This window comes from Oncorhynchus nerka, linkage group LG1, assembly GCF_034236695.1.
Source record: "Oncorhynchus nerka isolate Pitt River linkage group LG1, Oner_Uvic_2.0, whole genome shotgun sequence".
Taxonomy (NCBI): domain Eukaryota; kingdom Metazoa; phylum Chordata; class Actinopteri; order Salmoniformes; family Salmonidae; genus Oncorhynchus; species Oncorhynchus nerka.
Genome location: NC_088396.1, coordinates 28,997,527 through 29,023,590, shown reverse-complemented (window position 1 = coordinate 29,023,590; position 26,064 = coordinate 28,997,527). Strand labels below are relative to the sequence as shown.

The window sequence follows — 26,064 nt, the reverse complement described above, 5'->3', positions numbered from 1 at the left end:
ATAAAAGTATTTGGTTTTAAATATACTTAAGTATCAAATGTAAATGTAATTGCTAAAATATATCAAAGTAAAAGTATAAATAATTTCAAATTCATTATGGTAAGCAAACCAAGTGGCACAATTGTCTAGTTTTTATTTATCGATAGCCAGGGGCCAACACTCAGACATGATTTCCAAACAAGCATTTGAGTCCACCAGATCAGAGGCAGTAGCGATGACCAGGGTTGTTCTCTTGATAAGCGTGTGAATTTGACAATTTTTCTGTCCTGCTAAGCATTCAAAATGTAATGAGTACTTTTGGGTGCCAGGGAAAATGTATGGAGTAAAAAGTGCATTATTTTCTTTGAGAATGTAGTGAAGTAAAAGTAAATGTTGTCAAAAATATAAATAGTAAAGTGCAAATACCCCCAACAACTACTTAAGTAGTACTTTAAAGTATTTTTTACTTAAGTACTTAAACCACTGAAGGCTGCTGAGGGGAGGACAGCTCATAATAATGGCTGAAATGGAGCAAATGGAACGATTCCACCTATTCCGCTCCAATCATGATCACGAGTCCGTTCTCCCCAATTAAGGTGCCACCAACCTCCTGTGCGCTGAACATTGTTTAAGAACAACGTGTCGGTTGGTCAGTGTGTACATGAGAGGTTACGTCATGGTACACATGCAGAGATATTAGAGAAAGGAGATGGATACCTCATTGAGAAATGACTGGTGGAACGTTAAACGCCCCACCCAGCAAACTGTCGACCAATCGCGTTGACATTGTCATTTTACGTTACCAGGTTTCTTAGCGTGTCGTCACGCAGTGCCTTCTCAAAGTCAGGGTATGAGTCGAGAAATCTGACTATTTTCCTCGAAAGTGCGTAATAAAACGACTCTAAAGCTATCGAATATTACAGATAACAAGTTAATTGTCTTATATCTTGGAAAATATTTATAATGTACTTTTTGTTGGGGTTTTGAGCTTGCACCCAATTGACTCCCATTCAACCCTTGAAGGACAGCTCTCCTTGTGCCAGAATAGCCCAGAATGCATTGTGAGGCCCATTGATGACGCACGGGCAACGCACACAGTTGCTGTTAACATGATTTCAATTAAGTTTCTCATCTCCTTGAAAGTATCTCTGGTTTTAGGAGCTGATTGGTTTGGCACCTAGCCAGTGCAAAGCCGGTTCATCGGAAGTTAGCGAGAAGGTTAATTTCGAAGCTAGGTCTCAAACTCCTTCCTGCTAACTACATAAAAACATAACGTGGAATGTGTACTTTACAATTTTTGAAAATATACTTTTGAAACGTTGAAGGTAAGATTCCTTATTTAATTAAAGGCAAATAGCTTGTGGATATCAGTCACATCAGCTGACTGACGAAGCTTGCTGGCGAGCTAACTAGTCAGCCAGCTATACTTATCAACAAAATATGATTATCGTCAATCAACTATGTACAAATGACTAAGTAACCAAATCGATTATGTAATATTACACGATATAGTAAGCTAGTAGTTGTTTGTATCCAACATTGTGTTTTGGAAAGTATAATGCCAGCTAGCTACAGTAGTTGGCTGGCTATCTTCTAGCGTTACAATAGCTAGATAGCTAAGGTCATAACAACGAGTTAACTAGGTAGCTTACTAACGTTACGTTGTTCTGCAAATACAGACGCACGTTACGGTTATATCAACTCTCAGTTCGTAGATGAAAGGTTTATGCATGCATGCATGTAGGTAGCTAGGTATTAAAGTAGCGAGCCATATGGCAAACGTGTTCAATCATTTTCTGAGGCTAAGCATACACTACATGGCCAAAAGTATGTGGGCACCTGCTCGTCGAACGTCTCAATACACAATCATGAACGTTGATATGGAGTTGGTCCCCCTTTGCTACTATATCAGCCTCCACTCTTCTGGGAAGGCTTTCCACTGTTGGAACATTGCTGCTGGGACTTGCTTTCATTCAGCCACGAGTATCTAGTGAGGTCGGGCACTGATATGTTAAGCAATTAGGCCTGGCTCGCAGTCGTCGTTCCATTTCATGGGGTTGATGTCAACCCAGATTCATCTGTCGGACTGCCAGATGGTGAAGCATGATTAATCACTCCAGAGAACGCGTTTCCACTGCTCCAGAGCCCAATGGCAGCAAGCTTTACACCACTCCAGCTGATGGTTGTGTGCGGCTGCTCAACCATGGAAATTTCAGGAGGCTCCAATCCAGACAAACAGTTCTTGTGCTGGTACTCAGTAGTGAGTGTTGCACCCGAGGACAGATACTTTTTACACACTACACGCTTCAGCTCTCGGAGGTCCCTTTCTGTGAGCTTGTGTGGCATACCACTTTGCGGCTCAGTCGTTGTTGCTCCTAGATGTTTCCACTTCACAATAACAGCACTTACAGTTGACCAGGGCAGCTGTAGCAGGGCTGAAATTGTATGAACTGACTTGTTGGAAAGGTGGCATCCTATGACGGTGCCACGTTAAGTCACTGAGCTTTTCAGTACGGGCCATTCTACTGCCAATGTTTGTCTATGGAGATTGCATGGCGGTGTGCTCAATTTTATACACCTGTCAGCAACTGGTGTGGCTGAAATAGAATAATTCACTCATTTGAAGGGGTATACCAGTGGCCATGTACTGTGTGTGTGTGGTTTGGTGTATGTAAAGCCAAATTACTGTAAAGTCTATACCTGTCGTATTCGGTGCATGTGACCAATGCAATTAGATTTTCCTCTTGAGTCTATTAGAAATTAACTGTAGAATATGAATATTCTAGTTAAGGCATTAACATAGATTACCACATTGAATCATAATACCCATAAAACCTAGCGGTCAAACAGGGAAATGGTTCCAGTCATTTGTTCCACCATACATGGCTGTGTTCCATGTAGGTCTACCCTGGTGTGAAGTTTTGATAACTGTGTAAATCTCTAGGACAAGGTGACTTTTATCAATATATTCACCTGTATTTACCCCCCCATAAATGAAACGCTAATTAGCTGCCAATTGTGGCTATCATAACTACAAATGCCATAATGATCTGGATGAGACTGCCAAATTGAGGCAATAGTTAATCCAGAGATTCTTACCATCTGTTAGCCAAATGTGGTACGTTTCTTTTAAAATTACATTTCTGTGTACTGTCTTGTGCATGTTTTAAATTGACACAATACCTGTTAGCAAAGCTGTCTGCGAAAGATGACATGCTGGAGCTTACAGGGATTTGTAGTCTTGCATGACGACTCCACTGTGGGGCTCAATTTACTAGCTAGTCAGGGGAAATTCCACAGTAAGAGGGATGCAGCTGGTTGTATGATATTTGAAAAAGCAAACAGTCAGCGTAATTTTTTAAATGAAATATCTCTATGGCAAGATGCATAATTCACCCAGGTTTTGTCAAAATCTGGCTAGTGGTGTCAGATCACGTGTGTATTCATACCTCTTGTCTTATTCCACATTTTGTGTTACAGCCTGAACATGTTTTCTTTCATCAATCTACACACAATACCCCATAATGACAAAGTGAAAACATGTTTTAGATGTATTGAAAAACAAAATATCTAATTTACATAAGTATTCACACCTTTGAGACAATGCATTTTAGAATCACCATAGGCAGTGATTACAGTTGAGTCTTTTGGGGTAAGCCTCTAAGAGTTTTGCATTGTACAATATTTGCACATTTTTTTTTTTTTTTAATCTTCATGCTCAGAGATTTTCAAGCCGGTTTAAGTCCAAACTGTAACTAGGCCACTCGGGAACATTCAATGTAGTCTTGGAAAGCAACTCCAGTGTATATTTGGCCTTGTGTTTTAGGTTATTGTCCTGCTGAAAGGTGAGTTTGCCTCCCAGTGTCTGATGGAAAGCAGACTGAACCATGTTTTCCTCTAGGATTTTGCCTGTGCTTAGCTCTATTCTGTTTATTTTTATCCTAAAAAAAACTCCCTAGTCCTTGCCAATGACAAGCATATCCATAACATGATGCATCCACCACTATGCTTGAAATTATGACGAGTAGTACTCAGTGATATGTTTCTGGATTTGCCCCAAACAACTTTTTGTATTCAGGACATAAAGTTAATTTCTTTCCCACATTTTTTGTTTACACATAATGTGATTTATTATGGATAGTCAGATTTTTGCACAAAGAATGATTTCCCTAATAATCCTGTTTTTATATGGACACATCTGAAATCCAGCTGCCTGATGGCGCTTTCATAAATGCAGGAAATTGCTCCACAAGATAAACGTTCTACCACAGCGACCATGTTATTTTTGGAAAGTATATTTAATTCTGAGTTCGGACATATAACGTTTGTATGTGTGAACTATTTCTAAGATGCATACATTCAGTGGTTCCGAACTCCCTTCAGTCGCGCTACAGAGGGAGGTTTGCGCTACCGGTGCTAGCACATTTGCAGATCAAATAAACAGCTGGAATGCCAATTTTTAAGGTGTTTACATGTCCTAATAATTTGAAAGATTGCTCAGAATCAAGGTGTTTAAATCGGCATATGCTTACTTTGATTTTGACCTTACACCGATGTAAAGATAACTAAGATAAGGAGTTTACATGACTATATATTTAATTATTCCTGCACATGTAAATGTACTCCGTGTTGTTGATCCATCGTCTGTTTTCTCCTATCGCTGCCATTAAACTCTGTAACTGTTTTAAAGTCACCATTGGCCTTGTGGTGAAATCCCTGAGCAGTTGCCTTCCTCTCCGGCAACCGAGTTAGGAAGGACACCTGTATCTTTGTAGTGACTGGGTGTATTGATGCACCACCCAGTGTAATAAATAACTTCACCATGCACAAAGGGAAATTAAATGTCAGCTTTTCTTTTGTTTTTGCCATCTACCAGTAGGTGCCCTTCTTTCCGAGGCATTGGAAAATCCCCCTGGTCTTTGTGGTTGAATAAGTGTTTGAAATTCACTGCTCCACTGCGGAGCCTTACAATTTTCTGTATGTGTGGGGTACAGAGATAAATCATGCGATAAAACACTTATTGCCCACAGTGAGTCCATGCAACTTATGTGACTTATGCACATTTTTACTCCTGAATTTATTTAGGCTTGTCATAATAACAAAGGGGTTGCTATTTATGGACCCGACATGTGCATTTTTAATGAATTTGTAAACATTTCTAAAAACATAATTCCACTTTGACATAATGGGGTATTATGTAGGCCAGTGACCAATTCTCAATTTAATCAATTTTATATTCAGGCTGTAACACAACAAAATGTGGAAAAGTAAAGAGGTGTGAATACTTCTGAAGGCACCCTTGGGACAATCAATGTAATTTTGTAAATACCAGCTCTTTATGACAAAACTTTTACCCAAATTTAGTCAAAATCGGGGCAGTGGTGTCTGATATCGAGTGGATTAAATACACTCATATCCCTTAGCGTGTGTGCCATGTTTCAGCGCTCTGAGTCACAGATCAAGAGATAAACATGCCCGTTAGAGCATCACCGGGTGGTCGATAAGAATGTTTTTGCATATGTTGAGTCTAACAAAAGGTGTTACAATATGAATATCCTTGACTGCTTTATATGCATTTATGTGCCAGACCACACCCCCTTGTGAATGTTTATTGGTCAATAGAAGCTGTTTTAGGTATTAGTCTAGAAAAAATTGCATTGAGACCTTTGTACCTAGATACAAGATATCAAGGTTTGTGCAGATTGGTCATTCGGTGCCAGAAGACAAGTGTTTTTAAGTGTGTTTTTTTTCTCAATTCAAAATGGTGAAAAGTCTGTCTTGGAGGGGTCCCGGTGGCAAATTTGTTCATTGTGAGAGGGACCTATGTACTGAATTTCATGACTTAGGTCAATCAGGGTGATGGGCATGACCTTTCAAAAGGAGCATTTTAAAACGTATTATAGCGCCACCATCTGGCCAATCAGTGTAATTTTGTAATTGCTGGATCTCTATGGCAAGATGCGTCGTCATCGTGCCAGTGCTATGATATTGCCTGTGACTAACGTACGGCTGGATGGAGACAGATGCATTGTGCCCTCCCCAATTTCTTCTTGGGGGACGACTAAACATACAACTCTATGCACAAGGACGACTTTTCATTTTTATTTTTTACAAAGACCCATTTTGAACAGTGCAGATGGTGACAGTTTGGTGACAGAATGATGGTATAAACAGCACAAACCGTCATTCTGTTACCAAACTTTGCATCTGCACTTCTTGCTCACAGATTTCACAGTCCACACCTCTGGGCTGTCTGTGGTTGGTTGTTGGATGTTAGCCACACTTGAATACATAAATATGTTCTTGTGTTTCAGGGTGTTGGTGATGTCAGTGGACAGTACGATCACTTGAGGATAAAGTTAGCGTTTCCCTTTTCTCCTCCTGTCCTGGCGTCCACGGTTGCTCCGGCCCTGGCAGCGATGGCCGACTCTACAGTGGTCAGCGACCAGCAGCCGCCCGGGTCCGGTCAGACTACTCCTTCCAGAGGACCGTACATCACGGTGATCACAAACAGAAACGCCAATCTGGGGATCCGCGGGTTCATGCTGTTCTCTATAGGAGTGTTCTTGGCTTTGGTGCTCAATCTGCTGCAGGTGGACCATGTTTGTTTTTGTCTTTTAATGATACATCTCTTGATCAAGAAAACATTGAAGGTGACAGAGTACTAAAGTAGTTCCTGATTGTTTTCTCTTGCTGCAGGTACAGAGGAACGTCACTCTGTTCCCCCCTGATGTCATCAGTAGCATCTTCTCATCAGCCTGGTGGGTGCCGCCCTGCTGTGGAACCGCCTCGGGTAGGGCGAACACACACACACAGGTTTTTGCCCGCCAGACTTGACTTCTATAATGATTAAATTGTTGTCCCCTGGGTTTGCAGCACAGAGAGTAGATGTAGCTGCTATTCCCTAGTGGACCAGTAGATGGGCACAACAGCCCCAGGCCTGTTTCCCCCTGAGACTGAGACTCCCGTGCTCCACTGAGTTGGAGGTTTCCGCTGTTACTGCACACTGGGCTGTTTGCATCATGCTGTAGCTATTGGGTTTTATTGACTAGTCAAGACCAGAGCAGCACTTCACGTTTACTGTACATAGTTACTTTAACTTGTCTGTACAGTTCTTGTGTATTATTGAACCTATAACTTTCAAAGGGGTCTAACCTGAAATGTTTTGTCAGAATAGCATTGATGCTATGTGATGGGCTGGCATGGCAGCCTTTCTCTCCACAACAATACTAACAGGAATGTACGGCACGGATTGCTGCTGCAGCAATAAAGCTGATTGTTGATCTCTGATCCTCTCCCTATTTCTGTGCCATCTCACCCTGCAATCCCCTTCCTCTCTCTCCATCTACCGCTCTCTCCCAGCAATGATCGGTCTGTTGTATCCATGCATTGACAGTAGGCTCGGCGAGCCCCACAAGTTCAAGCGGGAGTGGTCCAGTGTGATGCGCTGTGTGGCCGTGTTCGTTGGCATCAACCATGCCAGCGCTGTATCCTCTAGGCCTACCTGCCTGTCTGACACTCACTGAATTGATGTACATACCATAATACAAGATGTGCGTAAAAGCCATGGGGCAAAAGCATCCCATGACACTTCCCCATTCAAATCAAACTTTAAGTGTATTTATAATAGCAACACACTTTACAATCAAATTAATGAAGTAAAATAAAATGAAGTAATAAAGGGGATGAATAAAGTGCATAAAACAAAGGATGTGTAAAACAATAAGATTATACCAAGCTAAAAAAGGTGTGTTTTAAAATGTGATATTCTGTTTACAAGAAAGCACCTTACTCTGAGTAGAAACCATAGTTCCTGTGTGGACTATCCTACTACAAGCTCAGCTGTCCTTAACCCCTCTCAGAAAGTGGACTTTGCGAACAACGTGCAGCTGTCCCTGACGCTGGCGGCCCTGTCCATCGGCCTGTGGTGGACATTTGACCGGTCTCGCTCCGGCTTTGGCCTGGGGGTGGTCATCGCCCTGCTGGCCACTCTGTCCACTCAGCTCCTGGTCTACAACGGAGTCTTTCAGTGAGTACTACTACAATACATTACAGTACAATTTACAGGACATGCATATATTATAATAAGGGCTGTTGACTTTAATTAACGCCTTACATTTATTATGCCGTAAAAAAGTTTGCCGCCGTTAATCTCCATTTCTCTTTTTAATCGCACGTGTTTTCGCACGGACCCTATTCCGCATGGACACTGTACTCTGTGGCAGCTGATGTTATGTAGCGCTGTCTCAAACATCCACTGCGCGCCAGCTCAGAGAAACTATTTTTAAGGAAAACAGAATTAATCCATAAACACATTCCCAGATGTTTCTTTAGATAACAGCAAAAACACCATTTGTACAGAAGTAGCTAGCTAGCTATCCAAATGAATGTTTACAATGCAATGGCTGAATTCCTTTTGATTTAACTCTAGCTAACTTCCCACAATGATTTTAATCCAGACTAGGACATCCATTTAATTTAGCTACTGTTTTATTTCACAGGTCTAAAGAGTTAAGAAAATTATCCCAAGTCTAGTAGTAGCAGCTTGTAACTAGTTAATGTTGAAGTAAGCTAAATCTAATAGCTGTATTACATGAACTTAGACTTGGCTGAGCTATTGTCTTCTGTTAGATTCATAACATTGTTGGACAGGTTTAAATGCTCTTTGTATACATAGAGCCAATTTTTTTTTAGTTTAGAATGCCTGAAGCTTTGTGTGCGTGTCAAACTTCAAGAACATTGATCAGAGGGAGTAGGCCTACTTAAACATTGGGAGCATTTTGTTTCCTCAATTACAATCAAAGCATGGTATAAACTGCATTTTAAATGGAATAATCTTTCTTTAGGGACACTTGCAATTCATGATTTTGTTTTTCAAGAGGCAGGAGATATTTCTGTTGATTTTTCATGCTCATTTTGAGATTGTACTATGTTTTAATAGTTATATTGTTTTGTTCCAGGTATACCTCTCCAGATTTCCTGTACATTCGCTCCTGGTTGCCTTGCATCTTCTTCGCTGGTGTGATAACCATGGGGAACATAGGACGGCAGCTAGCCCTGGTGAGGATCTTTTTTATGCTGAATGAAGTTTGTCATAGGTTGTATATATTCATTCAAACCAGAGCTTTTTACTCTGACTATTCAACTGGCACATCACATTATCCCTGTTCTTTTTTCCAGTATGAATGCAAACGTATGTCAGGAAAGACTCATCAAGACTAAAATAACTTCTGGCTATATCAAACTGTTGCACAGAATATTTAAAGAAAATTGCAACAAAAAGCCAAAAGGAGGATGTAAAAGGACCTCTGTATGCAGCGTTGATGGGGATTGGTCAATCATGGCGGAGGCGGAGCAGTCATGCACAATTATGTGCTTCTGTTTTGCTGAGTGCTGTAGGACAAGACTGTTTCGATTGGTTGATTCCTTTGTGCCTCTTTAGGGCCGAGGTGGACGGACAACAGATAGCTTTATTATAAGCATTCAATGGCTGGCCTAATGAGAGGAATAACAAGAATTGCCGATGTCGTGTGTGTGGTAGGTAGGCTCAATCTACAACGCAATCTGTGATTGCAACTCAACAGGCACCAATATTAGTGTCACTCTGCTGCTGTTCAGGGCACCTCAGCACCAGTGGTGTGAAACCTTTGGCTCCATCGTGCCAAACAGACTTACACACAGGATTATCTGAATTATTTTCTTTATTCATCCATTCCTTATATCCTTGATACATTAGTAGAATCTATATACATTTATTTCATGCTTTTAAAATGTACAATTATATACATACATATAGTCGTTTTTTAAAATTTGTTACATGTGGATAATGTCTTTGCTGGCAGTCAAGAGAAGGGGTGAAGTGTTTATTGCTGCACTTATTTGTGACAACTGGCATACAGGGTCCAGTTGGTATTTCAAACAACCTTACCTACACCTGCTTTTCTACACCTGCCCATTTTGGGTCCATTCAATGTTCATTTGAAATTAAAATGACTGTTTTGTAAAAAATAATAATAATAAAATGCACATAGAAGTTTATGGGCAAATTTCACTTCCTGAATTGAAAACCGAATTGACCTAAACCCCGATCAGTTCAAGTCAGAGACCAGGCTAACTATTTCATTGTCCATCCAGCAGGTGCACACAATAATCCACATCAGCAGTGGTTATTGGGTCAGAGGTACTGCTGATAAGCTATTAGTGCTTATTGAGTTCGGTTTGATTATAAAAATATAAACCATCCAAGTTTTCGGTTTTGATTATTTTTCAACGTTAAATGCGTTGTGGGCTGAATGCTGTAAAACAGAATAAAATAGTAAATGTCCCTTGATGGCTGTCCGTTACTGCATATCACCTATTAACATTTCTTCACATTACTTTACAAAAATATTTCAGTTGTGTATATTACATTTGTTTTATTTGATGACTTTTATTTAATTCCAAGCATCATCTCATCTGTATAGAGCTGATGTCTAACAAAATCACTATTAGTAGTTCATCAAAGTAAATAAGACATACTTTTAAGACTGTTGAATACCAACTATCAGGCACTTAGATCATGCATTTTAAGGTAAAGATACCTCCCGAATCAACTGCTATCTATCCCTCTCAATCGCCATTCTCCCTCCATGTCTGCCCCACACTAGCATAGCGGGGGTAAAATAAACACACAAACCTGACAAGGTGGTGTGGAATGGGTCATTGTTGTTAATTACCAAGTTTCTGCATTAATCTATGTAGAATATTTGCCTGTTGGAAACTACAACTCCCTGCTACATCACACAGTTTGGGCTTGATCTGATTTATCTCTAGAAAAACTGCACATTGAGCACACAGACAATAATTGAACTGACTTCTGCATTGAAAAAAAAATAGAACATTTGATTCGCTAAACGGATATAATAAAGTGTTACATTCCTGTATGCAGTTGTTTTTGAATTAGAGTTGAGGAACCTCACTTCTCGTTTCCAAGTCTTATTGGAAATAGAGAGCAATTAATAAGGGATGGCTTCCTATATCTTGAAATTGTGGGATTTTTTAAATACTTTTGGAAAAACTTTACATTCAATATGTAACATGAAGGGTTGAATTAGAGGAGGCTCAATGTTTTTAGAAATAAGTGTCTGCAGTGTTTTTGTAAAATATTAATTTGACTGGATATGGTAATGCAAACAACCTGCCAATGACTGCATAGGGAAGACCGAGATCAATATTACGATAACTAACTTGAATGTCCTAGCATGTCAGCGTTAAAGCTATGGTGAATTTTTCTAGAAATATGATTGAACAGGTTTTATTTAATGCATCTCTTCAGGAAGTGGAGGGATTATCTGGTTGAGCTGGGATGTTTTCATCTCTAACTGAAACACTTGATCATGATGCTTAGGCTATTCTACATGGTTAGATGAATGTGTATTGACGTGAAAATACTGTACCAGTGCTGCAGTCCAAATATACAGTGGCTGCTATGGCAAGGCTGGCCAATCTAACTGGTGTCTTCTGCTAATGTGGATGGATGTCTTCACCAGCCTCCCACAATAACAGGCTTATATAGACATACAAAAGGAATAATCTGGAGTTGAGTCCTTCATTTGCATGGTTGCTAAATTCCAGCATGTATGGATGTCTTTTTCTTGGGTTTTACTGTATGAAGTAAAACCTGTATGAGGCAATTTACTGTGTGAATGTTATTGTTCAAGGCTTACTAGCTAAAACAATAGATGTGATGTGTCATAGCAGAAAGTGGTGCTGTGAAAGCTAAACTCCCTCCTGCTAATGAATTCATTAATATCTATTTATTCCTGACAAGTAATTATCTCCTCTCAGAGACTGAGGGTCAGGAGGCAAGTTTGAGAGCGATCCGATACACTGCAAGGAAGAAGTAAGATGGCTCTTTTCCCAACCATTCAACAGGCTCCTTAGCATGGTAGTGGATAGTGAGTAGTAGAGAGCTGTTGTCATAACACATTCCTTTGAAACCTTCACCTTACATTGCCCACATATTAGCTATTCTCACTTCTGACACCAGTGTAGATGGTATTGAACCCAGTAGTACCATATTACACTGATCCAGTGTGGTACAGTTGTGTCCAACACCCCTCAAAGCAAGACTGCTATTAACTGGTTGTTGCATTTGCTCATCACTTGAAAACTGTAGGACAAGATTTAACCTTGCACACTGAGGTGTTTTCACACATGGCAGGGCACAAAATCCATAATGTCTCAGTGAAATTGAAAGTGTGTGGGCTCCACTGCCACGTCGCCTGTATGTCTCTGAGGAATGACCGTCTAAATCGGAGCAGAATCCTGTTAAACGGTATCACATGAATCACGGGCTCCACAGACATCCATCACGGCTGCGAAAGTGACCACAAATGATCTGTGAACTACTGTATATTGATTACTCATGTACGGCCAGTGTAAGATTTTAATGTTGTGGCCATGTGATAGTGGAACCTCTGACAGCTGCTGCCCTAACTCTGATAGATTTTAATGGTGAGATATTGATTTCTCTGTGGTCAAGGTCTGCCATCGAGTGCGAGATCATTTGTTGAGGAAATGGAGGACACAGTCTATCACTTTGACCGGGAGCACCAGGAAGAAAATTTAAAAACAATGGACAATTGCTAGGCTACACCAGATATTATCCACGACTGAGATGATTGAACAGAGAGCTACAGTACATTGCTGAGAGCTCCTGCAGGGAACTGAAACTCCAGCTAGATAATATGAATACTAGATGTGTTTCTTGAGTGGGAATGTTGCGCAAATCAAGGTTGACGTGAAATCAGCTAGTCAGAGTGCCTGGAGCAGGGAATGAGGATCTCATGATAGGGTCTATATTTTATTTAAACATCTGAGGCTGCTGGAGACTGTAGCAGGTAATGTGTTGTGTTATAACCCAGTGGCTGGATGGTTCTCTCCACCTGCAGCGATAACACACTATCTAATGGGAAGCCATCAATCACACTATTTCACCAGTGTCTCGATCCACTCTTCCCTACCTACCAGCTCTGTAGCAGGGACAGCACAGATAATAATGGAGTTTTGTGGCATATCATAGTTACAGATATGGCATTTAATGGCTTTGCTTAGTCAGCTTCTCTTCAAAGACTCCGAGGAGGCCTTGAACCAAGGGAGTGAAATTATGAAAACTGGCTTTGTCAAGTGGGACATTATAGGTTGATGTTTAGTTCTGAAATCAACTAATTGTTTTGATTTCATTATGCTATTGATACCAGGGCTTTTAAGACAACTACAAAAATATCTGAACACAAAATGAACACATTGTTGGGATGATACAAGTGTGGTTGTCTTACAATATGCCACATCTGTTGATACATGTTACGGTCTTCCATTACTATTATAGTGATTCATTTAGCTATCACCATGTTTTGTGAATGGGACCTGAATGACCAGAAGGGGGCACAAAACTACAGGATTATTACACCAACCTTGATCTGTATCATACTCAATTGCTTTGTGGTCAAGTTTGTGTGTGTGTTATTGTTTCCCTGTAGATCTAGTTTTTATTATAGATTTATATAGGCCTATGTATAGAAAGGTCATTTAATTGATTTAAAATGTCACATTTGTTCAGGGCTACACAAAAAAAAGAGCTTAGATAAATCATACTACCCTCCCTGTTCCACTTTTTTATATATTTTTCTGTAAATATATAAAATAATATAATGTATATTGAAAGCATACATTTTCCAATGGTGTGGATTGAAATATATTAAGTCATCCTCCCCCTCCTCCCTCTCTTTCCTCTCATTGTCATCATCATTATCAATAAATTACACATCCACTCTGGTGAATGGGCTGCTGTCATATAATATAGCTTACCAAAATGTGTTGCTGTTGACACACACACACACACACACACAGGCATAGCTAGATCTAAACATTGCATCCCTGGAGAGATCAAGGAGAGGTTAAAGACTTGTAACCAGACTAATGGCTGACTTCCTCCCTGTATTGTTTTGTGGCCGCTAACTGCCGTTGGCAGGGAGCATGTCTGTCAATCAAAGGCTTTCCTGTATGTGGCACCATGTTGTCATGGCAACTGGGTAGCATCTGGAACGATGTAGGGAAAAGGGGGCCCTAGCTACTCCACCCCTATAGCTGAAACCAATCAGAGGTCTTTGAATGAATTGAATGTTGATGATCAAAGTTGGGTAGCTCTTTGGTGTGTTTTTTAAATCCACCCTAACATTTCACAGAGAATCAGCCCTTAATATCAAATGAATTATCTTTATTAAGGTAAGGTCCCATTCACAAAACATGGTGATAGCTGGGTCTCAGCGTAGCATGGAGAGCCCAGTTTGTTTTGAGACTGACACTGAGCAAAGAGGACCGCACATCAAAGTGAGCACTTTGTGTGAGAGGAACAATATCTGCGTCACACATGAGGGTCTGTGTATTGTGCTGGATGTGAATCCCTGAGTCTCCATGGAAACACAGTTGCTAGAGGCTAACAGGCAGGGATACTTTGACTAAGATCAAGACCAAGGTTAACAGTTTGGGGGAAAGTGGCTGTCCAGCCCCACTTGGTTCGCACATGCACATATGTACACACTTACACACACACATTTACACATATAATATAAATAATAATAATATAAATATAATATAAATCTATGTTTTTATTGAATGTATTTGTGATGGGAAACCAATCACACACAAAACATTCACAATCAAAACATTCACACTAACACTAATGATTATTATTTATAATTATATAAATATAATTATTTAAATACTTTACTAAAATCCCCTTTTCAAGGGAGGCATACCACCATTATAACAGTCAATAATGTTACTGTCTGAGGACAAAGGCTGTATTCTGTAGCTAAGAGACAGTGAGTTTATGTCTAATCACATATGGCATTGTCATCACACAGTGATTTCCTGCACTTACACAGACTCTACAGTGATTCTGTCACGGGGTCAAACAGAATTTTCGCAAGATTCAAAGCACTGTCATGGTCCCCTTGGTGATACGACATCTCCCTCAGGAAAGATCCAAACTACATTTTCAAAGGAAAATAAAGCTCTCCATTGTAGGAAAGGCATGGGTAGCATGCAGGGTAGTGGTTACAAAGCTAGTCTTCAAGCCCAATAGGTCCACATGAGAAGGGATATTGCAACCACACATGACAAACTAGAATTACAACACCATTTCAAATGATTTTTTTCCCCACCCCAGACACTTTGTTTACCCTGTAGATAGTTTTCCATTTCTAACTTCATCTTGACACTTTCATTCCATCTTTGAATTTTCTTTGGTTAGTAATTAGCACAGCCTTTTCATCATGGATTGACATCGCTAACTGTCTTAGGTGTAGCCAACTATCAGTAGCCTAAACCCTTTAAAAAGGGTTCCAAAAGGGTTCTGTGGCTGTCACCATAGGAGAACACTTTTTGGTTCCAGGTAGACATTTTTTGGGGTTCCAAGTCGAACACTTTTGGGTTCTGTGTAGAACCCTCAGTTCTACATGGAACCCAAAACGGTTCTTCAAAGGATTATCCTATGGGGACAGCCGAAGAAACTTTTTTCCATTACTAGATAGCACCTTTTTTCTAAGAGTGTACATGTAAACTCAGCAAAAAAATAAACGTCCCTTTTTCAGGACCCTGTCTTTCAAAGATAATCCGTAAAAATCCAAATAACTTCACAGATCTTCATTGTAAAGGGTTTAAACACTGTTTCCCATGCTTGTTCAATGAACCATAAACAATTAATGAACATGCACCTGTGGAACGGTCGTTACACACTAACAGCTTACAGACGGTAGGCAATTAAGGTCACAGTTATGAAAACTTAGGACACTAAAGAGGCCTTTCTACTGACTCTGAAAAACACTAAAAGAAAGATGCCCAGGGTCCCTGCTCATCTGTGTGAATGTGCCTTAGGCATGCTGCAAGGAGGCATGAGGACTGCACATGTGGCCAGGGGAATAAATTGCAATGTCCATACTGTGAGACACCTAAGACAGCGCTACAGGGAGACAGGACGGACAGATGATCGTCCTCTCAGTGGCAGACCACGTGTAACAACACCTGCACAGGATCGGTACATCCGAATATCACACCTGCGGGACAGGTACAGGATGGCAGCAACAACTGCCCGAGTTACATCAGAAACGCACAATCCCTCCATCAGTGCTCAGACTGTCCGCAATAGGCTGAGAGAGGCTGGACTGAGGGCTTGTAGGCCTGTTGTAAGGCAGGTTCTCACCAGACATCATCGACAACAATGTTGCCTATGGGCACAAACCCACCGTCGCTGGACCAGACAGGACTGGCAAAAAGTGTTCTTCACTGACGAGTCGCAGTTTTGTTTCACCAGGGGGGGATGGTCGGATTTGCGTTTATCATCGAAGGAATGAGCGTTACACCGAGGCATGTACTCTGGAGCGGGATCGATTTGGAGGTGGAGGGTCCGTCAATGTCTGGGGGCAGTGTGTCACAGCATCATCGGACTGAGCTTGTTGTCATTGCAGGCAATCTCAACGCTGTGTGTTACAGTGAAGACATCCTCCTCCCTCATGTGGTACCCTTCCTGCAGGCTCATCCTGACATGACCCTCCAGCATGACAATGCCACTAGCCATAGTGCTCGTTCTGTGCGTGATTTCCTGCAAGACAGGAATGTCAGTGTTCTGCCATGGCCAGCGAAGAGCCCGATCTCAATCCCATTGGGCATGTCTGGGACCTGTTGGATTGGAGGGTGAGGGCTACGGCCATTCCCCCCCAGAAATGTCCGGGAACTTGCAGGTGCCTTGGTGGAAGAGTGGGGTAACATCTCACAGCAAGAACTGGCAAATCTGATGCAGTCCATGAGGAGGAGATGCACTTCAGTACTTAATACAGCTGGTGGCCACACCAGATACTGACTGTTACTTTTGATTTTGACACCCCCCCCTTTGTTCAGGGACACATTATTCCATTTCTGTTAGTTACATGTCTGTGGAACTTGTTCAGTTTATGTCTCATTTTTGAATCTTGTAATGTTCATACCAATATTTACACATGTTAAGTTTGCTGAAAATAAATACAGTTGACAGTGAGAGGACGTTTCTAGTTTATATGAGTTTTTCATACTGACTCTGTCTTTGCGGCACGTCATTACATCTGGTGTCAATTTGAGCTGAAGACCAGAGCACTTCAATTCAACCTCCCTCAGACTGAGTTCATATTTCTCTCTCTCATACATTACAGACAGTACACAGTCTCTATCTATCCCATCCTGTTGGTTTACACGCTGACAGACACATATGACATGCTAAATCACCCCCACCATTAGCCATGGTTGCTGACCAAACGGATGACATGCTAGAATCCTAATCCTGGGTTTGAATTGCTGTGCGCTCCGTGACTAAATGCTTTTGGTCAAACACAAATCATCAGTGTGTAATCCACTTAGCTGTGTGTGAGACTGTGTGTGTGGTCCGACATATCACAGCCTAGCAGAGGTACTAAAGCAGCCATACATGAGCGTTGGTGGTGTGTGGGCCGTAGGTCATGGGATGAGCTAACCCACAGCAGAGAGGAGCAGCCAGGGTCCACTCTAGCAGAGGCCTGCTGCAACTTACAGTGCAACATTTTTTAACAAATTCATAGTTATATTTTCTTAATAGCTCTAAATGAAAAATATGGACAATGTTAATATTGAGGTAGTGGTCTTCTTTCTCACTTAGCGTTACCATGCTATTACTTAGTTACCCACACACAGATAGACATGCAGTGTGTATGTCCTGCATTCATGAATATCTTGGTATTCCTGAACCTTTAAATGTAGACTCAGTGAAATGACTTTGCCACGAGCAGCATCACAGATATTGAGATGAGTGAGATTCTAGACTTCAGTCACACACAGTATCTGCTCATGTGAACAGGTTCGCTTCATACTGTTGCAGCGTGGCAGCTACGGGACCAAAACAGCAGAGAAGTTGAACCTCGCGCTTCAACACTCTTAGCTGTTGCGAAAATCGACCCATTATGCTGTTTACTTTTTACGTCATATCGCTGAGTCTACCTTTAACACTGCGTAATCTCCCATAATCCCCCAGAAAAAAACTATAACTATAACTAGCTTCCATAAAAGAGCTGCATTTACTTAGCCTTCCTGTGTCCACACACACACACACACACACACACATACACAGACCCTCTGATAATGGAGATTAGGGTTATTAAGAGTTTTTTTGTCTGTGGTGTCATGGATACCAAGTGATTACATACCACATGGCTGCTCCTCCTCCGTTCAGGTTCAAACCTCTGGGGTATCTCTCGCTGCCAAAGTCAAATCAATTACTTTCCACATTCATCCCTTATATTGTGTGCAACTATGGTGCGCTGTGCTATCGACTACAGATATGGTGTTGTACACAAAATATTGAAGGTAAAGAAACGTGCTGAAAGGCTTACAGTGGACTTTGAAAGGTCATATACTATTATAAACAAATATTACAGCCATGGAGTCATGACCATATGTGCATCGGTAGATTATAGGATTCATGTTGGGAATGGAGGAGGGGAGTTTCCCCCAGAAAATGTAAAGCACTTTGAACATCTGGTGGAATGTGCTATATATATATATATATATATATATCCATTAACATTATTATGTTTATATTATCTATTGATATTGTCTAAAGAGGATTGTAGGAACTCTGTGGCAGACAGGGCTAGAGAGTAGGTTGTGATTTGTGTTCTCCTGGAAGCCCCATGGAGTCCCAGCAGTGTTTCTAAACCCCGGACATTAAGCCCCGTGGGTACCTCTGTACCCTCAGGAGATCCACTGGTCTTGGCCTGGGGGCCCGAGGGGTTTTAGATGTTCCCTTTGCAGCTATTGCAATTGACCCTGGCTGCCCTGAGAGCACCGGTTCAACAGTGATGTCATGTTACACCGCTGTCAGTGTTGTGAGTTTTTCAATGAGGCTGAGGGCAATAAAACATTGAGCCAGTGAGTGCAAAAGGCCTTGAAACTAAACATATGGGCAAGCAGTTAGGCCTCAACTCTCACTTGGCGCTCAAACACCTTTTGCAGGTCACACAAATCATCAGGCTGAGAGGGAAATTAACACAGGGTCAAAATAGGTAATGTTTTCCAGGAACTAGTTGTTGTGTGGGTGTGTTTGTTATGGTAACGTATGTTCTGTATGTGTGGGACGGCCCACAGGGTCTGAGTCAGAGTTCCTGCTCTAGATCCCCTTACACCAACCAGGTGCCACCGCAGCCACAACTTGTCCACATAAATGTAAGGTATCTGAAGGGAACAGATTGACTGATGTTGAACTGTGAGCTGTGAACTGTGAACTGTGAACTGTGAGCCGTGAGCTCCCCCCCCCCAATGCCTCAAGTAGCACACACTTGTGTAATAAAACTTGTAATGAAAACAAAAGCTTCTAATAGCGAGCCTGAGAATCCTGACAATCTTTACTGATGTTCTTGTGATTTTTGGCTGCATCTTGACCACACCTCGTTGGTTGAAACGCTGTCTACACCCCTCTGAGAAATGAACAATTAAGAATTTTTGGGGAGATAGGAGTGAGAGAATCTGTATAATTGAGGTTGTGAGAGAGACAGGTGATCATCTTCAGTCAATAGATCTTCCATAACAAAGGTGCTGCTCTGTATGTGTAAAAACAGCAGTGCCAGGAGCCTGGGGGTGAGAAGAGACAGAGAGGTCAGAGACCAGGCCACTGATAGTCCCTCAGCAAGCCTCTTCAGCCGGTTAGCTTTGACATAATTAAAAAGATAAACCTTATGAACAGGGCACAGAGATGAGATAAGGCTGTAGTGAGAGGGAGACGTAGAGAGTATAGAGAAGGTTGGGGGGATTGGAGGGGTACCACCAGGGAAATAAAACCCCAACCTGTCAATCATTTTCTCCAGATATGGATGGATGGATAGATGGGGAGATCTGTCTGCTAACTAGGCTTGATCTGTACCTTGACTCACAGAATGTACGGATTATTACAATGAGGTAGCCTACATTTTAAACAAATCGGATAATCTTTGTGCCTGATCATATCTAAGACATACACCCTTCAACAGATGTTGCCAATAACAAGGCATTTGATCAGATAACTTGTACAAAATGCCCGACCACTCAAGAGCTTTGATTCGCATTCTGTTTTGAACAACAACATAATACAGTTATACTGGTGCTGTCTTTTTGGGTGATGACTGATGACTGAAACACACTTATAAGACCATGGGTAATGGGAAAATCGTGATTGTGTGTGTAGAGCTTGGAGATTGGCCACACAACAACTATTGATTTAAATGTAGGCCTATCAATTATTGTCTTGTTAATTTCAGTCTTGATGAGAACTGCTTGTTGCTCTGCTGTCTCTGGGGACATGTGGTGAAGCTCTCCAACCAACTTGAACTCTTCTCTCTTGTTATGTTTCTACTTTATTTAGAAGTCTTGTAACATTGAACCAGGAAGGACCTCCGCATTAGACCAACCCTTTGTGTGAACCACGGATACCATGGCCTAGCTAGCTGATTCAGAACAGGGACGGAACTAGACCAACCGTGGCTGCTACTGCTGCATAGGTAACAGATATTCCTACTGCAAATAATTCCTACCCTTCAGAACACACATATAACAATCTGTTCCAGCTGCAGACGTACCAGTCTCTCTCACTGGAGTGTGTAAACGATCTCAGAGCACATGGTCTTTTCCTCCTCCGGTAATGCCAGCCTTACACAGGCGGGTGCCTCCAGATTGACAGGTAGCTCTTCTCTGCGACACTCGGCTTCTCATATACAGAGTTAAAGCCGTGAGCACGAGGTGCGGTGTGCAGCCTGTGTCTCCTGTGAGATGCTCTCACTTTTTCTGACACCCCCGATTAGAAGGCAAACCTGCGTGGAGAGAATGCCTTTCTAACTGGCACAGTGTTTGTGTGTGTGTGGGTGTGTGTGTGTGTGTGCGTGCATGCGTGGGTGTGTGTGGTGCTGTGAGGTGGAAACACAGCTCTTTTGTTATGGGGTCCGTGGTGCAGGTTGGTTACATGACTACCTGAGGAGGAACGATGTACAGGCTGACAGGCAAACAGTGTTACTTCCTTTTCAGAGCTTCCTTTCGAAATAGGAGTAAATAACTGGGTGCCACACGATGAAGCATATCTGAAGATTTGTCCTAAATATACTGACACATAATACATAGAAGTATGACTGTCAGTCTGCTATTGCGTCAATGTAATTACTCTAATCACTTTTGTCCCTATAATAATACAAAGAAAAGACACCTCCACGTCATAGATGCTTAGTGCTAAATTCCAAACCGACCCCCAGCCCTTACACCCATAGGCACTACTTTAGACCTGAAAGGAGTGGATAGAAATCAACATTGTAGTAATAGCATCATTTTACCTTCTGATTGGCTTGGTAGAAATGCCACCATGCTGCTTCCACCTATTTAATCCTCCCAGATCTATGTTTGTTGGTGAAACAATGAAATGTTGTCACGATCCAACCATATGAATTGAGCTAAATTATAATTTCACAATGCATGGTTAAAAATCTTTCATAAATATGACAACGCTAGGGATGGGGGTATATGAGCAGGTGGGTCTGGGCAGATGAGATGTAGGAATTGTTTGTGTGTCTGTAAATTGTCGTTCGTATATATACGTTTTGTTCTTGGAATGTAAAAAAATATATATATTATATAAAAATGAAATGTAACACAGACAATGTACCCACTGTATGTTAATGTTGCAGCTCCAAATGTCTACATCATTCTAGTGTAATATCTAAATGTATTCTCTGCACACATATAGGACACATGGCACAATAAGCACATGATCATAACCTAGAATACATTTGATGACTTTTAAAAAAAAATATATATATATATATATAAAAAAATTGTCCAAAAAAGAGTTGTATCCCTTCATTGATTTGTTGTTTCTTTGTAAGCACTTCCAAGCTATATTAATCTGAGAGCTGGTGAACAGAAGCAGTCTGTGTAATTAGCAGATGTGTACTGTTTTATAGGCTTGGCACAGCGTCGCTGACAGCAGCTGAAAATCTCTCTCTCTTTTTTCTCTTTCTCTGTGTTGGGAGGTCTTCTTCCCCTTGAGGACAACTGTACCAAAGGAAAATGCCTGGCACAGTGGCACAAGTCTTGATTTGCGTGGACAAATATAATCGGAGCCATTCTACATTTCTGAGTTAGGACTGGAATTACATTCTCGACACTTCTTGTACATGAATAATCCTAATGCTACTTTTTAAATGTTATTTCGTTACAATATTGTCTAGAACAAGGTCTCTGTTTAGAAATGAGAGAGGTATGTTTTTGAACGGTTCATTCCGAGTTCAATGTGTCCTCTGTCTTGTTAGTACTGCTTCTGGATGCGTGTTCAGCCAATCAGTGGACATCAGGACATTGGTTACACCAACACTGCTTCGGCCATAGCTGCCATATTAGCGCCCCAAACTTCAGATTTCACACCAAAGGGTCTGAGGATGACATAGCCAACGCACTATGCAGCCGCTCACCATGACAATACACAATAGCATGGAGCGCTTTATAATTTATCTTCTCTTAGCAATCGCCACTTCCAGAGAGCAGAGCTCCATTCACTGGCTCCGTTGTGAGCCGAAGACTAATGCATTATGAATCTGGATTTATGTTGTTGCTGTCCCTGGTTTGGCAGAGGACACCATATCCAATAACTTATTTTTACAGAGTGGACCAGCGTAGACAGCACAGGAAGGGGAACATATACTGTAAGTTCTCAGGACTTCTAAGGACTTCCCCTGAATAAAATAAGCAATGTCCTTGGATGGATTGCAGTTAGGTTGATAGTGCTATACAGTGGTGAATGACCCTGTTGGGGTGATGATGTATCTGAAAAGATAAGCCATGTGAGAAGACAAAAATATTGGAGTGGAGGTTCTTTGGAGATCTATTGCGCTTGGTCGGCTCCAACATGTTAGTCCTCTGCTACTCTCTTTCACTCACGCTCTCGCTCTCTCTCTCTCTCTCTCACACACACACACTCTGGCTCTCTCTCTCACTCTCGCTCTCTCTCACTCTCTCTCTCTCTCTCTCTGTCTCTCACACACACACTCTGGCTCTCTCTCTCTCTCTCACGCACACACACACACACACACACACACACACACACTCTGGCTCTCTCATTCGCTCTCTCTCTCTCTGCAGACCTTCAAGACAAAGCTCTGCTTCTAATTTGTTAAGGAGGAGGGAAAGAATGTGATTTAGAGCTGTGAAGAGCAGCGTACCATCAACACACTCAAACTCTCAGGGGTATCCTGGGGGTCTTAGGGCTGGTCTGGGGAAAACACACAGGATGAATAAATCACAGAGACATACAGTGTCACATACCACCAATACGATACATCAATGCTCATAGTCCATACCCATTGATTGTGTGTGTGTGTGTGTGTGTTCGCTAACCGTTTAAAAACAACCCTGAACAAACCTCTGACATCATCAATAACCTCCCTTCTGATTGGACTATCGTGTCCATATATATCAGGACCTTCATGCATGGGGTGTATTTGTAAGAATGTTAAATGTGTGTGTATGTGTGTGTGTGCATGTCGACCCCGTATCTCGACAGTGTAATAAATGTTAATGACACATCAAGAAGACATTAGGGAGTCATGGTAGACTGAGTCACCATTAGGAGTCATCTATGAGAGAAACTAAGGGACCAACTGTTTTAGGTGTCATGTCTGCTGACCTATAATGGCCAATCCATCCTACTTAAATGAGACTATTTAACAAGCTCTTAAATCTTTAGTGAACATTGAATTTTAGTTATAGGTGTGGTCCTCAGGGAGAGAGGGGGTGTTAGGGTATTCCCTCCACTGGGTCCTGGTTGATTAGTCCAGGGGCCTCTGCAGGGCCCCTAGAGAGCACTGGGTCTCCCCATGGAGTCACAGTAACAGACTGGGGTTGAATCTCTACAAAAGAGGCCTGTTCTTAGTCTCAAAAGCCAGAGTGAGTGCCAGATTGCAGTTAATTGAAAATAAAATGTTTAAAAAACAAAAGACAGGGAGAACTTCTTGCAATGCTTGTATTTGGCACAGGACTTTCACTTTTGTCATTTTCCATTTTTGAAGGGACAAGAAAAAGCAAAGAATGTCAGGCAGACAACACAAATTGATTGATTATTCATTACAACCTTTAGATCAATAGGTTCATTTTCATTATTCAGATAGGGTAGGTGAGAGAATTTACGGGTATTTCAGAATTGTAAATGTACTGAATCCTTTTCACTAACGTATCATAATGCCTGGTTGTGGTAGAGGCACCAAGCAGCATATTGTCTGGTTGTGGTAGAGACTCCAAGCAGCATATTGTCTGGTTGTGGTAGATACCCCAAGCAGCATATTGTCTGGTTGTGGTAGATACCCCAAGCAGCATATTGTCTGGTTGTGGTAGAGACTCCAAGCAGAATATTGTCTGGTTGTGGTAAAGACTCCAAGCAGAATATTGTCTGGTTGTGGTAGATACCCCAAGCAGCATATTGTCTGGTTGTGGTAGAGACTCCAAGCAGCATATTGTCTGGTTGTGGTAGAGACTCCAAGCAGCATATTGTCTGGTTGTGGTAGAGACTCCAAGCAGCATATTGTCTGGTTGTGGTAGAGACCCCAAGCAGCATATTGTCTGGTTGTGGTAGAGACCCCAAGCAGCATATTGTCTGTTTGTGGTAGAGACTCCAAGCAGCATATTGTCTGGTTGTGGTAGAGACTCCAAGCAGCATATTGTCTGGTTGTGGTAGAGACTCCAAGCAGCATATTGTCTGGTTGTGGTAGAGACTCCAAGCAGCATATTGTCTGGTTGTGGTAGAGACCCCAAGCAGCATATTGTCTGGTTGTGGTAGAGACCCCAAGCAGCATATTGTCTGGTTGTGGTAGAGACTCCAAGCAGCATATTGTCTGGTTGTGGTAGAGACTCCAAGCAGCATATTGTCTGGTTGTGGTAGATACCCCAAGCAGCATATTGTCTGGTTGTGGTAGAGACTCCAAGCAGCATATTGTCTGGTTGTGGTAGAGACCCAAGCAGCATATTGTCTGGTTGTGGTAGAGACCTCAAGCAGCATATTGTCTGGTTGTGGTAGATACCCCAAGCAGCATATTGTCTGGTTGTGGTAGATACCCCAAGCAGCATATTGTCTGGTTGTGGTAGATACCCCAAGCAGCATATTGTCTGGTTGTGGTAGATACCCCAAGCAGCATATTGTCTGGTTGTGGTAGATACCCCAAGCAGCATATTGTCTGGTTGTGGTAGATACCCCAAGCAGCATATTGTCTGGTTGTGGTAGAGACTCCAAGCAGCATATTGTCTGGTTGTGGTAGAGACTCCAAGCAGCATATTGTCTGGTTGTGGTAGAGACTCCAAGCAGTAAATGTGCTGATGGATTCAATTACCTCTCCTTTGTCCACTCAACAAAGAGCATAATTTGTGCTAATGGTGATAGCACACTCACACAGAGACACACACACACACACACTTACCCTATGAATCTTGAATCAACGACAGTTAAAACGGAAGATGGACAAAGAAATACTTGGAAAGTCTTTCAATAAATATATTGGCAAAATCACTTCAGTTTTACACATCATTCTGGGAATTACAAAATCGAGCCAATGATTAAAATCAGCGACCTAACTGATCTCCTTTCATTCTCATTCTGAATGACTCATCCCTTTTCAGGCAGGGATACCTAGGTCTTTCACTGAGTGGCATAATAGCCCTTCTCACAACCCGTTAATTACTCTGATGAGAAGATATGGGTATGAGACTATATGGATGGTAATTGAGTAGATGTGTGTAGATGTGTGTAACCACCCTCGCCGTTATTAAACTCATAAGTTCCTCTTTTATTTGGAATTGATTGGAATACATTAGCCTCATAATAGAATAATCTATATACAAATATATATCATTCTAAGATCGTCTCTTCAGGTTCAAATGAATTAAATTCCTTTTTAGCCATATTTGATTCAATTGCTCTCGTTTTCCCAGTATCGGACCTACACCATTCATTTTAGAAATGCATAAATGAAGAAAATGTAAAAAGGT

At 41.6% G+C, this 26,064-nt stretch overlaps 1 protein-coding gene across 2 annotated transcripts; it reads left to right on the top strand.

Moving 5' to 3' along the window:
• The first annotated feature begins 1,069 nt into the window (after nucleotides 1-1,069).
• LOC115128933 (insulin-induced gene 2 protein-like) lies at nucleotides 1,070-21,836 on the top strand. 2 transcript variants are annotated; one of them, XM_029659073.2, is made up of 7 exons: nucleotides 1,070-1,304; nucleotides 6,294-6,572; nucleotides 6,679-6,772; nucleotides 7,342-7,466; nucleotides 7,842-8,008; nucleotides 8,940-9,039; nucleotides 20,417-21,836. In XM_029659073.2, exons 2-7 carry the CDS (start codon nucleotides 6,399-6,401, stop codon nucleotides 20,471-20,473), a joined length of 717 nt encoding a protein of 238 aa, XP_029514933.1. In that variant the 5' UTR covers nucleotides 1,070-1,304; nucleotides 6,294-6,398; the 3' UTR covers nucleotides 20,474-21,836. The 2 variants fall into 2 exon arrangements, with proteins under 2 accessions (XP_029514933.1, XP_029514940.1); XM_029659080.2 differs by lacking the exon at nucleotides 20,417-21,836 and adding an exon at nucleotides 9,160-10,309 and having other exon boundaries at nucleotides 1,079-1,304.
• The last annotated feature ends 4,228 nt before the right edge of the window (nucleotides 21,837-26,064 follow it).

What these genes read in the sequence shown, in the direction of transcription:
- LOC115128933 (XM_029659073.2), top strand. Translation starts at nt 6,399, where the DNA reads ATGGCCGACTCTACAGTGGTCAGCGACCAGCAGCCGCCCGGGTCCGGT. An exon ending in TGGTGCTCAATCTGCTGCAG is followed by an intron (nt 6,573 to 6,678) that starts GTGGACCATGTT and finishes CTCTTGCTGCAG; the next exon opens with GTACAGAGGAACGTCACTCT. An exon ending in GTCTACAACGGAGTCTTTCA is followed by an intron (nt 8,009 to 8,939) that starts GTGAGTACTACT and finishes GTTTTGTTCCAG; the next exon opens with GTATACCTCTCCAGATTTCC.